This window comes from Hippocampus guttulatus, chromosome 2 (assembly GCF_054856545.1).
Source record: "Hippocampus guttulatus isolate MCC_2025c chromosome 2, RoL_Hgut_1.0, whole genome shotgun sequence".
Classification (NCBI taxonomy): Eukaryota; Metazoa; Chordata; class Actinopteri; order Syngnathiformes; family Syngnathidae; genus Hippocampus; species Hippocampus guttulatus.
Window position 1 is genome coordinate 7,730,638 of NC_141262.1, and position 16,543 is coordinate 7,747,180.

At 41.3% G+C, this 16,543-nt stretch overlaps 1 protein-coding gene across 2 annotated transcripts in view; it reads left to right on the forward strand.

Annotated features, from left to right (window-relative positions):
- The first annotated feature begins 7,989 nt into the window (after positions 1-7,989).
- The window catches only part of tnmd (tenomodulin), an 85,170-nt gene continuing 76,616 nt past the window's right edge, over positions 7,990-16,543 (forward strand). The window contains exons 1-3 of one of the 2 annotated variants that reach the window (XM_086133388.1): positions 7,990-8,137; positions 14,966-15,004; positions 15,103-15,250. In XM_086133388.1, coding sequence (XP_085989514.1) covers positions 15,203-15,250 — 48 coding nt within the window. In that variant the 5' untranslated portion in view covers positions 7,990-8,137; positions 14,966-15,004; positions 15,103-15,202. Of the gene's footprint in view, positions 8,138-9,568; positions 9,635-14,965; positions 15,005-15,102; positions 15,251-16,543 lie in introns of those variants that run through there. The other variant, XM_086133396.1, reaches the window with a different exon arrangement.

Here is a 16,543-nt window from a genome sequence, read left to right on the forward strand (position 1 = left end):
TCCCCTCATATAAAACCCGACCGAGAGTCAGTGTGTGTTGGCCATCTGGCCCGACCGGTTCGGTTGAGCTGGAGCAGAGGGACGGTAGACAGGCAGAAAGAGCTTGTGAGAATGAGAGTTGGGGAACAAGCACCCTTTTTGAAACGGAGAGCTACTTCTTGGATATTGTTTAAAGTGAAGGACTACCAAAAGGATACAAACTTCTGAAATAACACATTTGCTCAGATTACCTCTTGTGAGAATGAGAGTTGGGGAACAAGCACCCTTTTTGAAACGGAGAGCTACTTCTTGGATATTGTTTAAAGTGAAGGACTACCAAAAGGATACAAACTTCTGAAATAACACATTTGCTCAGATTACCTTTCATCATATCTTTATATGTAATTCATAAAAATTAATGATATTCATTTTTGAGAACACACTGTTCATATTTATGAATTCACAGTCATTTGGAAACATCAATATCAACAGTTCACGCTTTAATTTTATAATTCTCTGCCAGTGTTCACATTTTGAAATGATGACTTCAACAAGGTTCCTCAAACTCACCATGTCGCGTCACTGGTGAGCTATTTGTTTCAGAGCAGGCGGACAGGCTACTCATGTGCACCTTGGAGGCTATCTGGTGCCCTGTGTTCGAGGAATTGCAGCAGGGATAAGGAAGCAGTCTAGATTAGAATAACTATTGTCGCCATAATATAGCTCCTCTATACCATATAGGATATAAGACATCATAGGAGATACAATTAAATACTCAGCAAATATTTTTTAAGTGTAGAAAAACTTAAAAATACTAAATTATTGTCCAAAATGATGTATTAGGTAATATAATGACGAAGTATAGTCATAAAATAAATGGCTTTGTTCCATTCCATGGAATGAGTCTGGGTCAGTTTAGTTCCGAAGGTAGCAAACATTAGTGATGATGTTTCGGAGTTTGTTTCCTGGTTGTGATGTGTTGCCGCTTCGAGCCATAAGGCCTTTATCAGTGTGACGAGTGGTGCTCTGGAAAGTGACCAACTGAGGAACAAAAGAGAGAAACTAACAATGAACCCCCTGACTCAGGGTAAATAAGGACCCTTTTTTTACGTTCATTTTTTTTTCTGGCTGTTGTCATTAATGTTGAATTAAGAACTAAAAAGACTTTTTATGATCTCTTTAATTAGAGGCCTCCACTCTATGGTGGTATATAAAGTATGAATGAAATTGGCAGGTTGTAAATGTTATTATTGTTTGAACTTGCTTACCAATACAGTATTTACTGAATTGCCATTACTTTAATCGAAGAGTACATGTTGACCTTTGCAATCTTGCAAAAAAGATATCAAGTGAATGTAGGATCTAGTACCAAAGTAATCTGACCCTCAGCATCTACCATCCCTTTTGGTGTTCACTATTCACAAATTCACCGATTGTCCTGACATTTTTTCCGATGGAACCTATCCTCAAATTTATTATTCTCCTCTTCATCACAGGCATTTATACTGTCTGTCTTTCTTGCGACAGTATCTCTATACATGATCAAATATTCACGCGGTAACACCGAATAAAGGTAACACTTCAATTGGCGAGAGAACGTAATTTAAATCCAGGCTATTAAAATCACTTTTGTGCGGCTCCGTGAAAGACTTAAGTCGCTAATGATTATGGCTTTTGTTGCATATTAAAGCTGACACTTTGGCTGACTTTGCAGAGAGCAATCTGATGCTGAAAGAGAACAAAAAAAAGTGCACGGTACAATTTGTAATTGTATATTTTGGTGTAAAATAAGACTCTAAAGTGATTGAAAATGAGTTTCGGCTCTTATGCACTCACAAGCATGATTTACGTTTTATTTGGATTTTTTTGTTTGTGTTTTATTATGAGGCTACCAGTGAAACCAGAGACGCAGTACATATACATTAAAATGTTCCTTTTGGCTTTACCTGCAATGTTGGCGAACATTTACCTTTTAACATTATGAAAGTCATAGAAGTATGAAGAAAAGTTCTGAAAACTGCCTTCCAAATTGGCAAACATGCACTGTTTATTGTATATGTTAAATTGCTCCATGTACAGCACTTTGTATGCAGTGATGGCTGTTTGAAAGTGCTCTATAGTTGAGTTGAGTTGAGATGGCTCAATAAATGGAGATTTTGGAGGGAAAAAAAGCCCAAAACACCCCTTAAATGTGACTAGATAATGTGACTGTGGTATGGCACAGTATATGATTAACACGTTTGAGTTTCATAAATATCAAGTTCCAATGTGTTGTTGTTTTTGGCTTCTCCGATCTGAAAGACACTTGTATAAAATAGAACTATTTTACATTCATATGATGCACATCAACAAATGTTTCATACACTGTACAGATTGGGCCCTATTTTTGTGCCCAGCTGAAGTCGAGCTATGCGCAGGGGTGGAGCTTTCCTTCCGTTGGTATTTTCGAATAAGCGTATAACGTTTCGCATTTAGGACATTGTGGGAGTGAACCGAAGGCGCTCATGCCCTTTAAATTCAGCCTAGGAAGGGCGCAGTGGAGATTGGAACGTGCAAAGTATGTTTATAAGTAACTGCAAGAACATCTCCGATTGCAGGTGATGTCAAGTTAGCGACTCTGAAGTGGGCTCTTGGAGACCGCCTTCTTAATTGTTGTGCATCCATGTGCCCCTCACACTCCCCATAACATATGAATACAATGATGTCTAACATACACATGATGTCTAACATACACATCCGCAGAGCTCAGAAACTGTCTGCCTGCATCTTGATCAAATCCACCAAAATTTGTACCACAATACCTGTGCCACAACTTAGACTTGCTTTTGGATGGTTTAAAGTTTTGGTCTAGTTTCTGCCACCAAATTGTCAGGCGCACCAGGGACAAAAGAAAACACCCTTGGTCCGCCGGAATGCCCAGCCTGGTGCTGTATGTTCTGCCAAACATGTAAATAATATGCTCTATATCAGGCATGTCCAGCTCCGGGCCTGGAGGGCCACTGTCCTGCCTGTTTTCCAACTCTCCCGGCTGCAACACACCTGAGCTGGAAAACAGGCAGGACAGCGGCCCTTGAGGACCGACTTTGGACACCCCTGCTATATATATATAAATTAAATTCCTCGTCTCACCCCCCCCCCCCCCCCCTCGGGTGGTGTCCGTCCCTCATTCAGCTCGGGTCCTCTACCAGAGGCCAGGAAGCTTGAGGGTTCTGCGCAGTATCCTTGCTGTTCCCAGCACTGCACATTTCTGGACTGAGATGTCCGATGTTGTTCCCGGGATCTGTTGCAACCACTCATCTAGTTTGGGGGTCACTGCCCCGAGTGCTCCGACCACCACAGGCACGACTGTCACCTTTACCTTCCAGGCTCCCTCCAGCTCCTCTCTGAGCCCTTGGTATTTCTCGAGTTTCTCGTGTTCCTTCTTTCTGATGTTTCCATCACTTGGGACCGCTACATCCACTACAACGGCTTTCCTTTGCCCTTTATCTATGATCACGATATCTGGCTGGTTCGCCATTACCATCTTGTCAGTCTGGATCTGGAAGTCCCACAGGATCTTCGCTCTGTCATTCTCCAACACCTTCGGAGGTGTTTCCCATTTTGACCTTGGGGTTTCCAGTCCATACTCCGCACAGATGTTTCGGTAGACTATGCCAGCCACCTGGTTATGGCGTTCCATGTAGGCTTTCCCTGCCAGCATCTTACACCCTGCAGTTATGTGTTGGATCGTCTCAGGTTCCTCTTTGCACAACCTACACCTTGGGTCTTGTCTGGTGTGGTATATCTGGGCCTCAATGGCTCTGGTGCTCAGGGCCTGCTCCTGAGCAGCTAGGATGAGTGCCTCTGCGCTGTCCTTCAGGCCAGCCCTGTCTAGCCACTGATAGGACGTGTGTGTGTGTGTGTGTGTATATATATATATATATATATATATATATATATATATATATATATATATATATATATATATATATATATATATATATGGTCTAATTTTCTACATTTAACTGTTGCATATATTATTTTTCCTCTATTTATGGCTGGCGTTCCAGAAGTCAATGGCAGGGCTGCTCATTCACTTTGGAGCCATTTTCCAAGCCTCCAGAACGACTACTCAATAGATCAGTTTAAAAGTCCCAAGTATTTTCTTTGCACAGTTGTTTGTTCCTGTTTTAACCTTCAGCTCTGTGCAGCTTCATCAACAGAGCCAACATTCTTAATCCATCTCTGTGACTTTGTGTTTACTGCTCTGCTTTCACTCCATGACATCATATTGCCTGATTCAATACCCGTTCAAGGCAAAACTGCCTGCCAAAAAAAATTATATATATATATATATATCCCTTCAGGCTGTTCTGTTTGAGTCAATTCGCCAGTCTGCTTTTAAACTCAAACAAATGCAGGCCTTGAGTCGGCAAGCCTGCTTAATATGAGAATTCAACAAATTCAATAAAATGTGTGTTTCTTCATTTTTACCGTCCATAAAAGCAGTTGTGTTTTGGCCCTTCAGTTTTGCAAGTCTGCAGTGAATTGCAAGTCCAAATTGCTAAAAAGCCACTTCCCTCTTTTTCGACTCATCTATTCATTCCACTTTCCAAAAATCCCTGCGGTATTTATGCAATATATACTTTGCCCCATCAAAATGTTTAAACTTGTGTATCCACCCGATTAACGGCACCGTTTAGCTGACAATTGTTCACCTTCACCATCGCTGGAGAGCCGCCCTGTGCCAGGGATTAAGGGAAACGACACATCCTAATCCAATTGAAGCATGCTGGAATCCACACTCTCACGGAGTGTTTTGTTGAAACTGAATGATAACAGACTGGCAGTAGTTAGCAGCTCCATTGTCTGTGTAATCAGCTTGATACTCTGGATAAAAATGTCATCATCCACTTATTCCTGCGCTGCCTGCAATGGATGGTGACAGTTTGCTGCCTGGTGTTCCAAGGCAACAGGTGTACGGGTGATGGATCAGCATGGCCCGATTTCGCACGTCATTTAATTATTCATTCCAGTGTTCTCGTCAGTCAGTTTCACATGTGCTGCCATCTGTGTCCAACTGGTTTGGGCTTCAAACGGATCCATTTGTCCAAATATCACTCGTCTCGAATTTGAATAATTACCGGTACATTTTCTTGAATTCAAACAGGCAAAAAGCAGCGGAATGAGCCAAAAGCACTCCACTCAATGTGTGCACGTATATATGCCCACAAAGGATGGGCATACAAAGTGATTTCATTTGAAGCCGTTGAATAAAACCGGAGTGCGTTAGTGGTGTGCCGTGAGATTATTTTTCAATAAAAGAAGTGTGCCTTGGCTCAAAAAAGTTTGAAAATCACTGGTTTAATACATTTTTGAGTGTCCTAGAATTCCTTAATATGCCATAACATATCACTGTCAATAATTATGCTTCGCACTAATTGAACCAATATTATTGTGGCATAATTAGACCAGCATGCCACATTTTCATGCAACGTTTTAGATTTGATTATCGATTGCTTGTGATCCCTCCTCAATGTCGTTTGTATTTTGGTTCCTGTCATCCTAGTAAACTCGAGTGCAACTGCTCTCTGACACTGCTATCACTGTAATTAAACTGCTAAACAAGCATGACATCAGAAACGATATGCCTTTGAAAGAAAGAAAAAAAAATGACAGTTTTTGGCCAAACAGCTACAGTTGAATTTGCATACCGCAATCTATAATTATTGATCCTTTCAATGGATGAGTAATTGCCTCTCTTCGCAGCCTTTAATGTATTATTATTTACTGCCTTATAATGAAATTTTTTGCAGTGCAATGAGGGGGGGAAGAGAAGCCACAATTTAGATTGATTATGCCTTTATTTCCAATACTACAGGTGGGTCATTCTGAATTACTCACATGCAGAACCTCTCCCCACAAATCATTCTGTGTACTTTATTTTTTGACTAGAGATCTCTCACCAGTACAAAACCGACTCTTTTGTTCTGGCCTGTGATTTCTAAAGATTGATTTACAGAATAAAGGAGCAAGCAGTACTTTTTAATGCTTCCATGCACCCTGTAACCTGATCACACGATAAGCTGTCCACTACAGTTACAGCTGTGCCTGATAGTGTTAAAAATAATTCTGTAAGCACAATGATATAATGTTAGTGTTTGTGGAAAAAATATGAAGTCAGAAAATAAGACTCCTTTGAATCAGAAGATGAGAGTATCACTGTGCACCTTAGTGATGATGCAACAACTGTTCAAAACGCAGGTTGATGTACTCAGCTCTTCGTGAGAAAGTCTTTCATGACCAGCGATGTGCCAAGTTGCGAGTGTCCATAAAAAAGTCCCACAGAAAAAAGAAATGTTACAAGTGAGTCACGAGTTTAGTCCGAAATGAAATATTCTTCCTCTCGTTGCACCAATCCGCCCGGTGAAGCCTGTGGCTAATGACTGGCCTTTACATGCTGTCGTTCATCTTGAAGAGTCAATCGGTTTGCTTCTGCCGGGTGCAGAGGTAATTACAATCTGGCTGTGACTAACGTTTGGCTCCATTGCAGAGCCCGTTGCACTCAGTGATGGGAGGTCGGGGACTTGAAACTCAGTGCTCATTGAGGAGAGAACTCCACTTTGACGAAACGAGCCCAAAGTGGATTTAACGAAACCAAGAAAATGATATCACAGGGAAATATTTTTGTCTCATACCTGGAGAAACATATTTGTGGAAATACGATTAGCAGGTAGACTTACGGAGGAAAATCTGTTCTCTTTCATTGCTTCTGTACGAGTTTCGTGATATTAAAAATGCTGCAAAGCAGGAAGAACAATGTTCTGCCCTTCCAGTTGAGATCATTTTCACAGGAATGCCCCTCTTCAAATCCCAAATTGTATTAATTTTTAATCGCATTGTAAATTGGATGGGGAATACAATTATATAAGTAAATACATCCGTCTCGCCAAGCACGAAATTGAGAAAACTCCCCGGCAAGTGGCATGGTGAGCCGTGAGGAAATGGCTGTTTAAGCGTCGGGTGCGGCATGATGCGGAGCGGCATGATCCACATTTCTATTCATCGAATTTCTGGATGTGTCAGAGAAGAAACTCCTCTGATATTGATTGGATCTATGTGATTCTTCTCCATCACATCTTTGGTCTTTGCCTTGAACTTCAGTGATGAAAGGTAGGAATCGATGCTGGAGTATATTAAAAATGCGGCTGAGTCTTTTGTTCCGTCACTGCCATTATCAGTTCATTTGTCCTGGGGAGCTACAAATCGTTAGACACTTGACTAAGCCATATCAGCAAAGTCAACCCAGAGTGGAAGGCTGCTTCACCAGTGGATAGCCGGGATGATTTCCATTTTTTTTCTCTCTACAGCAGACCTTCATGTAATAAGACTGTTTTCTTTTAAGACTTGGCTTCAAACTATAAGACTTGTCCTCTATGTGATGGCCAACACGCTGCAAATCAGCCACACTGCAGCAAACAAATTGCTAACTCGCAACACAGCCTGGTGGTCCTTAAAACTCTTTCTCTGGCTGGACAGCAGATCTGAAAAAGAGAGTTTGACTAGCAATCGTGATTCCATTGCTTATGACACTTACGTGAGAACTAATAGTGTGGGATGCATGCAATTATACCGGTGTCATCCGGGCCCTATGATGATGACAGTGACCACAAACTGTCCCGATTCCAGTCTATCACAACATGGTGAAGGTAAGAAAGATGTGGCAAGTGTTCAGTTTACACACTGAAATGATCTTATCAACCGTAAGAACCATCACAAAGCATCTCTTGACAAGTTTGAGTATTACCTGTGGAACCTGAGTGAGTGCTTTGTACTTCTGAAGAGGTATTTCATCATAGGGTGTCACAACTTAAGTTGAAGAGTCAAACGTCAAGTGGGAAAAAGAGCACAGTGTAAACTTCCTGCACAAAGCGCTTCCTTCCCCGCCTTCAACGGAGCATAGGGGAAAATCCTGAGTGATGACAGTTGGAGAGTTTCAAATCTTTCTCTGGACCGAGATGGTAAAGGTGACTGGCTTTTCGGGTCGAGCCCGTTCCACTCCACCTCTGCTTCCTCTGTAATGAAAGCCTGAGGAAGTGTAGTGGTGTTGAGGCAGGAAGCGGATGATTAAATCACACAGGATTACTTGTCATATTTGACCTGAATGGACCCAGAGGAGGTAGGGCGCAGATGGGAAACACTAAAAACATTCTCAGGCCTGCTCGGGTTTGTGTCTGTTTTCTAAATTCATCCGTACCTTTTGTTCATGCAAATCATCTTGTCATTTTTCTTTCCGAGTAGTGTCTGTTTCCCCTTGTGTTGTAAAGGACTCAAAATGAGTGTGGATATGTGGGCCTCTTTCTTTCTTTCTGAGTGACAGACAGGGAAGCTGCCTGAAAAGGAACTTTTTTTTTTTCCAGATGGTCACTGAAAAAATACATACCTTTGTTTCAGGAATCAGCATCTGCTTGAACAACTACCGTCACTACTTTGAGCGGAACTTCTGTCGTCTTTTTGTCAAAATAAATAAAAAGCAAAGCATCTCAGTGGGCCTCATGACAGTTCTTAGCAAATGCTGCAGCCAAAAAATCCGATCAAAGCTATCTTGATGAGTATAGAGCCAAAGTGGACAATTTGAAGTCTACCAGAGTTCCTGTTTTATGTATATTTCTACTTCCTGTTTTTGTCTCTCTTCTGTTGGCTTGATACGACACTCAATGAATGTGTTTATCATTTGTTCTTATTATTTCCAATTGGCAATCTAAAATCAAAATAGTGACGGATTATGTTGTTGCCAATTATTCAATTGTTTGTTGTTTTTTTTAGTCGAACTTACATATTATATTGACATATAACCCATTGTTGTCAGAAGCTTCATGCAAGATGACTGACCAGAGGATGTGCTTTTGCTGCAGTCAAACACTGAATCATTGTGAACATTTTCCATCTGCTTGGTCTATTTGCACGAGACTGTACTGACTTTCTGGGGACTCGTTCCCCATTTGAGTACTACTGCATACATAGTTCCTCATGTGTCATTGCGCAATGGCTAAAAGAACAATGAAAGTAATGGTGTTGTTTAAGTCGCTTGCCTTAAGTCTATGATTGCACTCGGGGAGTTTTGTGTGGACTGAAATGAGTTAAAAACAATGTGATCAGACAGAAAAATAGTCGTTCGGGCACTTGTGTATAACTCCTGAAGAAATATACCTCTTGTTCCTCATAAGAGAAAGTCGTCCGTGTTATACAGTAATGTGCCTGATGGATCATTTGGATCGTGTTTGTGGTCTGGTCTGATTTTGGCAGTTAACAAGTTGACAAATCTGAACTCATGCTAGTTACCAAACGTCAAGGTCGTGTAAACTCATCTAGGTGAATATTAGAATCAAATGAAGTCCTGTGGTCTGGTTTCCTTTTGTTTCTGGGCAAAACATTTCAATCATAAAAACTGGTCAAATTTGTACTTTGTGTTACATTCAAGACAAAGAAGTCCCTTTTCGGATTTCAGTTTCCAACTGAAAGAAAGAACAAATGATTCACAGATTCAAATGGTGTCCGATGCCTTTCTGTGAACAAAGGACTTTACGTTGGCTCTTCTGGCGTTGTGCATTCAGGTCCATCAGTGACATTTGACGAGTTGGAGCATCAAGTGGAGATCTCGACTCATGCACGAATGGTGTGTGTTGCACATTACATGTGTGTCTAATTTCATTTTGTACCAGTGCTCCTCTTATTTCTTGTTTTGCCCCCACCTCTCCACTGCGACGATGAATAGTAGTCAATAAAATATATTATAGTAGTATAGTAGTATAATAATAGTAGTCAGTTGTCAATAAAATTGTTGTGAGCATGCCCCTGCAAGAGCTACCCCCCCCCTTCCCTTGGTATCGCACCGCACCCCCCATTTGCGAAGGACTGTTTTATACTCACATGGTCATGTGTGTGTGACAGAGAGCATCCCATTCTTATTCATCATTCGAGTGGAGAGTGTCGAAAGATTATTTTATGGGATTTAGTTTCTGGATTTTATTTTATTTTTGTTTTTTGGCTTAGGGTTGTATTTGTATACTGTACTTGCATTACAATTCATCATTAAAATACTACTACAAGGACTTTCTGTGGAGTTAATGAATGTTTTATTATGTCACTAGCGTAGTGTTCCGAAGGGAAAAGAGGTCCCTGGATGCTTAACACGGCTGCTGACACAACACAAATCTTGAAAGAGCAGAGACCATTTACCATTTACCAAAGCAAAATGTCACAGTAATTGGGAAGATTTATATCAATGGGAAAGAGCTGACAAGGTCCCGTCACAATCAGATCTTGACAATGTTGAGATAGACTCAAATAAAGCCTCCTAAATGGTTTGCAGCTTGACCACTTCTCCGAATGATGGTCAACCTCAGGCAGAACTCACCGAGCATGTCTTCATCATTTTCTAAATAGAATGTTAAGCACCACAAATAAAACACGCTCATGCGTAAAGTGTCCTTCCTTTTCCCCGCCTTGTTTGTGACATCGAAAAAACATGATTTATACTTCTCTGGACAAATCAGTGCTGTGGTCTATCAGAGACCGTAAAAGGATGAGAGAAGAGAGAAAGGAAAGATGACGTACAACAGAGCACGAAAGCAACGCATTCAATACCCGTATGTAATCAACTCTTCTCACGCGTAGCGAGTCTACCCCTGTAGTGTTCACACGTCCCATTATATATCGGTGATGCCTCGCAAACTAGCATTTACTCTGGAGTAAATTTTTAAACCACCCCCTGAGCAGGGTTAAATTTGCTCCGGTATAAGCTGTTTTCAGGGGCTACACTGGTATAACTTTGTACGTGTGAACGCTCTATGTGGGGCAGCACCGGTGCTACACAGGAGTAAAAGTTGCCGTGTGAACACCCCTCAAAGAGATGCTTCCAAATTGGTCAAAGTGTGATCTAAGTAGATGAAGAAGTTGACCGTTTTATTATAAATAAATAAATAAATCCGACTTTTAAACACTCCCTTAACTTTAAGGATGAATGAGGTGTAATAAGCTCCTTTCTGATTTTGTATCTATAATTAAATGAGACCTGCCGCACACCAAGTGGACCATTGAGGAAGAAAAAGATATATAGATATAAAGTTGGCAACTCCTCGCTGCACACCGAGTGAATAAAGCACCACACAATACACAGCTACTTGTCACATTTCGTGACACTACTGTGTTGCAACAGAAAGACTGCGATGCAACTCTGAATCATATCTTGGGGTGCCACATATAGTGCAACACACTGTACCTTTTGGTTTGTTTTTATTTGAACCACAAAAACATGATGTGATTGTCAAGGAAGAAGCAGATTGGCATTAGGAAGGAAAGTGGTTGAGAAATAAAGGGAAAATGTGGATATTTTGCACACTTCCCTTTCTCACCATATCAACAGTATGTATGAAATTATAAATGTGGCTGCGTATTGTTCGATACATCTACTTGAGATAATGTTTTAGAATGGCTTAGCGGACCTGTGGAAAGCTGCCAGCTGGCTAGGTCTCGCTTAACCTTAAAACGCAGCAATGGGTTTTTGTGGGCATGTGTGTACACGCGTGTATGTGTGTGTCTGTGTGTGTGTGTGCATGTGAGAGAGACGCCCTCACCCATCATTCAATCTTGTAATATTGTATTATATATAGGGCGGCACGGGTGTCAACTGGTTATTGGGTGAGCATCATAGTGCAGAGGTGCATGCAGGATTCGATTCCGGCTCCAGCCTATGTGGAGTTTGCATGTTCTCCAGCGTGGGTTTCCTCCCACCTTCCAAAAACATGCATAGCAGGCTGATTGAACACTCCAAATTATCCCTATGTGTGTGTGTGTGTGTGTATATATATTGTGTATATATATATACTGTATGTGTATATAGTCACAAAACAATATTTTATGTTTGATGTGGAAGTCTTATATTGTGTCTTAATGGGAAAATTGGAAGATTTAATTTTTCACAGCAACATATCAATATTGTAGCAAAAAAATGCTGCTTGTGTGGTAATTATTTTGTTATTTCGATGTGAATAATTACTATTCCACAATAGGGATTTTGGGATTTTTGTGGGGGTTTTTTTGGCAAAATCTAAATGCAAAATCTGAATGCTGATTCCTGCTAGTAGTGTATGTAATTATTAATTTTATTTTATATATATATATATTTTTTTTTCCTCGTCTCACCCATCGGGTGGTGTCCGTCCCCCATTCAGCTCGGGTTCCCTACCAGAGGCCAGGAAGCTTGAGGGTTCTGCGCAGTATCCTTGCTGTTCCCAGCACTGCACATTTCTGGACTGAGATGTCCGATGTTGTTCCCGGGATCTGTTGCAACCACTCATCCAGTTTGGGGGTCACTGCCCCGAGTGCTCCGATCACCACAGGCACGACTGTCACCTTTACTTTCCAGGCTCTCTCCAGGTCCTCTCTGAGCCCTTGGTATTTCTCCAGTTTCTCGTGTTCCTTCTTTCTGATGTTTCCATCACTTGGAACTGCTACATTCACTACAACGGCTTTCCTCTGCCTTTTATCTATGATCACGATATCCAGTTGGTTCGCCATTACCATCTTGTCAGTCTGTATCTGGAAGTCCCACAGGATCTTCGCTCGCTCATTCTCCACCACCTTCGGAGGTGTTTCCCATTTTGACCTTGGGGTTTGCAGTCCACACTCCGCGCAGATGTTTCGGTAGACTATGCCAGCCACCTGGTTATGGCGTTCCATGTAGGCTTTATATATATGTATATATATATATATATATATATATATATATATATGAAGACAAGCGGAAGTAGCAATTAATTCTGATTCTCTTCTATCCACCGGAGGACTATTTGAAGTCTTCCACTCTTGAAAGGAGTGCAGCCATTTGCGAAATTGGGGATTGTCTTGCACCAAGAGATCTTCCACATTGCAGCAACAGAAAAATAAGAGTAAATAAGATAAGATAAGATATCCTTTATTTGTCCCACATCGGGTAAATTTACAGTCTACAGCAGCAAGATTGGGTAGCAAGAAGAAAAACAAAGTCTTCACATTCACAAAATGAATGTTACTGTTTCGATGTACACCATTCAATTAAGTGCAATATAAATACAGATATTGATAAGGTGGTTGGGCTAAGGTGCCCAGATGAGATATAATTATAAGGAGGGATAATTTTCTTTTTTGGCTCAGTGTGAATGCTGTTTTCTCACAATGTTATTAGCAGGGAAGGATATTTATAGGAAGCAGCAGGTGCCAAGACAGTCTATTACGTCAGCAAACCAAGACCTGTCCATTCATGATCTTCATCATATATCGTCAATGTCACAAGCCTAACACCTTTTTTTGGGGGGGGGGGGGGGGTTTAAACACCTCTTTTCTGGCTCAAAAAAGCAATAACGGTGTGATCGCACCCTTTGTTGAGTCTCAATGGCATTTTCAACAGCTTATAGTACGGATGAGATGAGAATAACTGGTATCAGCGGCTGACATTGAAAAGATCGCCAAGAGATGAATAAACTTTTAGGCTGGCATTATTTGAAGAGTTTGAATCACTTTTTCAATCATCCCCCGAAAGCCTTTAAAACCGGTTCAATATTTACTGCATTTAGAGGAAAAAAATCATTTCTGCATTGAAATCACAACTTTTTTAAAAGGAAAAAAGATATACAGTGTAACCTCTGTGATGGATGGGAAAAACAAAACAAAGAAACAATAAAACACTTGAAAGTCTTGCTGGACAGAAGTACACTGGGGTTTGCTTTGGAATCATGATTGTCACTGAACATCATCATACATAAATAAGTAAATAAAAATGTTCATCTCCATTTAATGAATTTGGATAATTTCCTGCAGGACATCTGATCTCTCATAGGAACTTAATGTGCCGTGGCACAATGTTTGGGAATCACTGTGCTAGTGAAACAACAACTGTCACACCGCCTTGTTACTTATCCGTTGTACAGGGTTGCTCGACAGGCATGATGAGGCATTGCAGACTCTGTCTCACCTTTTTCAGATGGATGCATCAACATACCTGTCAACTTTTCGCAGCGCCAACCTGTATAAACTACCAAAAAAATCCTTATAAAGAGCAAAAAATCCTTATAACATACCAAAGCATTTTATATGTCAAAATAACGGCAGAAAAAAACCCACGAAATTTTCAATGCTATTTATTGTAGATCTCCATAATACAATGTCTGGTTAACGTCTAATCATCATTCTACTTAGTGGCATTACTGTGTTCAGAGTTGTATTCCTGCGTTACTTTTTTCACCGACTCCAAATGCTGACCCATCGGCTCGAAGTTACAGCATCCATTCATATTTACTTTCGAAATGAAAGCATTCGAGTAGACTATCACCATTCTGGGCAAAAGCAAACGGAACTACCTGTTTGGGGGGGGAACGGAAATTTTCAGAATCCGTATGATTTGTGCGATACGGCCATATACGTAAGATTCACCACAATATCCGTATGAACTATGGCTAAACCGTATGAGTTGACAGGTATGCATCAACCCCAAACCGTGACCTCCATCAGAGCTCCTTAAAGCATCCTTCAGAGGTTTATGTTATTCAATATTGTTGATATCCACCTTAAGGTACTACTACACTCTTTGTCCTGACTAGTATGATGATTCAACACACTAGTGCAATGATCACAGTACACTAGTGGAATTACTGTCTCTGATCCCCCCCCCCCCCCCCCCACTGCTGCTTTCCTTTACTGTATGACATTTCTGCCCACAAGTAACATGACCATGACATACTAGTAGGACAATTACATGCTACTAGTAAGGTATAAAGTATATACAAGCACATCAGTTCTCTGGCAAATTATAATTGCACACTAATAGGCCAAAAGTGACACTAGCAGAGTGGGGAGGGGGGCGGGGGGCAGACATTCTAGTAGTGCCCCCCAGTATCAAGAATATCAAAGGAGTGATTGCCATGAGCTATTGCTTTTCTTTCAACCACATTGTGTGTCCTTCCTTCACCAGAGGGCCATTGGTGGCGTTCCATCTTTGAAAGCAGTGCAGGTATGCAGCAGACTTCTGGCTTGGCTTTTAATGGCTATCACAAATGTTGCAGTAATTCCACTCCGTCTAAGAAACTTCCCTCCCCTCCCAAATTGCAGCGAAGGAATGAGGCTGTGACTCTTTTGGTTTGCAGAGAAGAAGGTTGATTTCCCCCCCACCCCCACAACCAAGAGCACATTCCTTCCCTGGACTTGCATCATGGAGTCTAGCAGCCAGTCCAGCAGCCAGCAGGTTCTCTATAATGATGTGAGTATTTTTCTGTTATTTATATGTGGATAGTGTAATGGAATTTTATTGCATTTGGTATTAACTGCTATTGGTGGAGTAGTTTTAGGAAAATGCGTAACGTTTAAAGTAAAGTGAAGTGAAGAAAAGGTCAGCACCTGTGAAATATTCCTGCAAAACAAATTAAAGTGTTGATGGAAGTGGAAGTTCATTAAAAAGAGAGCGGGAGAAAGAATGTGCGCTCTTTGAAAAAAGTGAAGGCTGCATGTCTGTGCCACGGTCTCTTGAGTGCTTTGAGTTTTGTCAGTAATGAAATGTGTCCATCTTCATTCAGTTTTTTTGAGGCTCACTTAAAATGGAAACTCTTCTCTTTGCTCAATGTGGAGGATATCCTTGTGCCTCTCCTTTTATTATTGAGCAGGAGGGAAGATGGGATTTTTGGCTGTGAAATATCTGCTCTTCGCACCTGTTGCAGACTTTCCGCACAAAAGAGTAACCTTGAAGTCGTATTCATATTTATGCATATAACAAAGATGTGACTTACTTCAGATTCAAATCATAAATAGGATGAATAAGTGATTAGGGGGCCGGCTGATTTTCATCCCAAATGTATACAAAATGGTTTGAGTGTGTTTTGGTGTGATAAACTGCCATATCTGCTTGCTGCTTCTGCCGTTTCCCTGAGCAAGCGCCCGCTCTTTGCACACCGACAGCGGGGGGCCGCAGGCGCTATCCTCCTCAAAGCTCCTGGTTTATTCTGAAAAATCTTGAAAACAGTCGCCGGCGAGCGGGCCGCGCACTCTCACACCGCTCAGTTGATCGTCATCGCTGCCTTTTCTGCATCTCTGCTCTCGTGCCCCACTTTCCCTCTTGGTTCCAAAACGACAGACAGTTAAGTTTCCACTCAGCTCAAGTTGCCAGAGCTTATGCAAGATGCCTCAGGAGAGTCGTACGCACACCAGCAGGCCCGGAGGACACTTTGAAGTGCCTCGCGTTTTATGGTCACTGTCACTGACACGTCACATCCGTGGAATACATTAATGGCAAAGACATTAATGCTCCATACAATGTATGTAGAAATAGAGCACTTGATTCATATTCAAACTGCTCCCCTTGCTACTGTTCTCCGATTCAGTAAAAATGGTCGTACAGCAAATTGAACATTACATTTAAAAGATAAGTACAGTACAGCACTGTGAAACACCTGTACTTCCTTTCCATTTGGATTTGAATGGACAAAAGCACTCACATTCTCTAAGTATGTAAAAGTACTTTTTTTTGTGGGGCTGGGGGGGATTATGGTTCAAGTCGAAG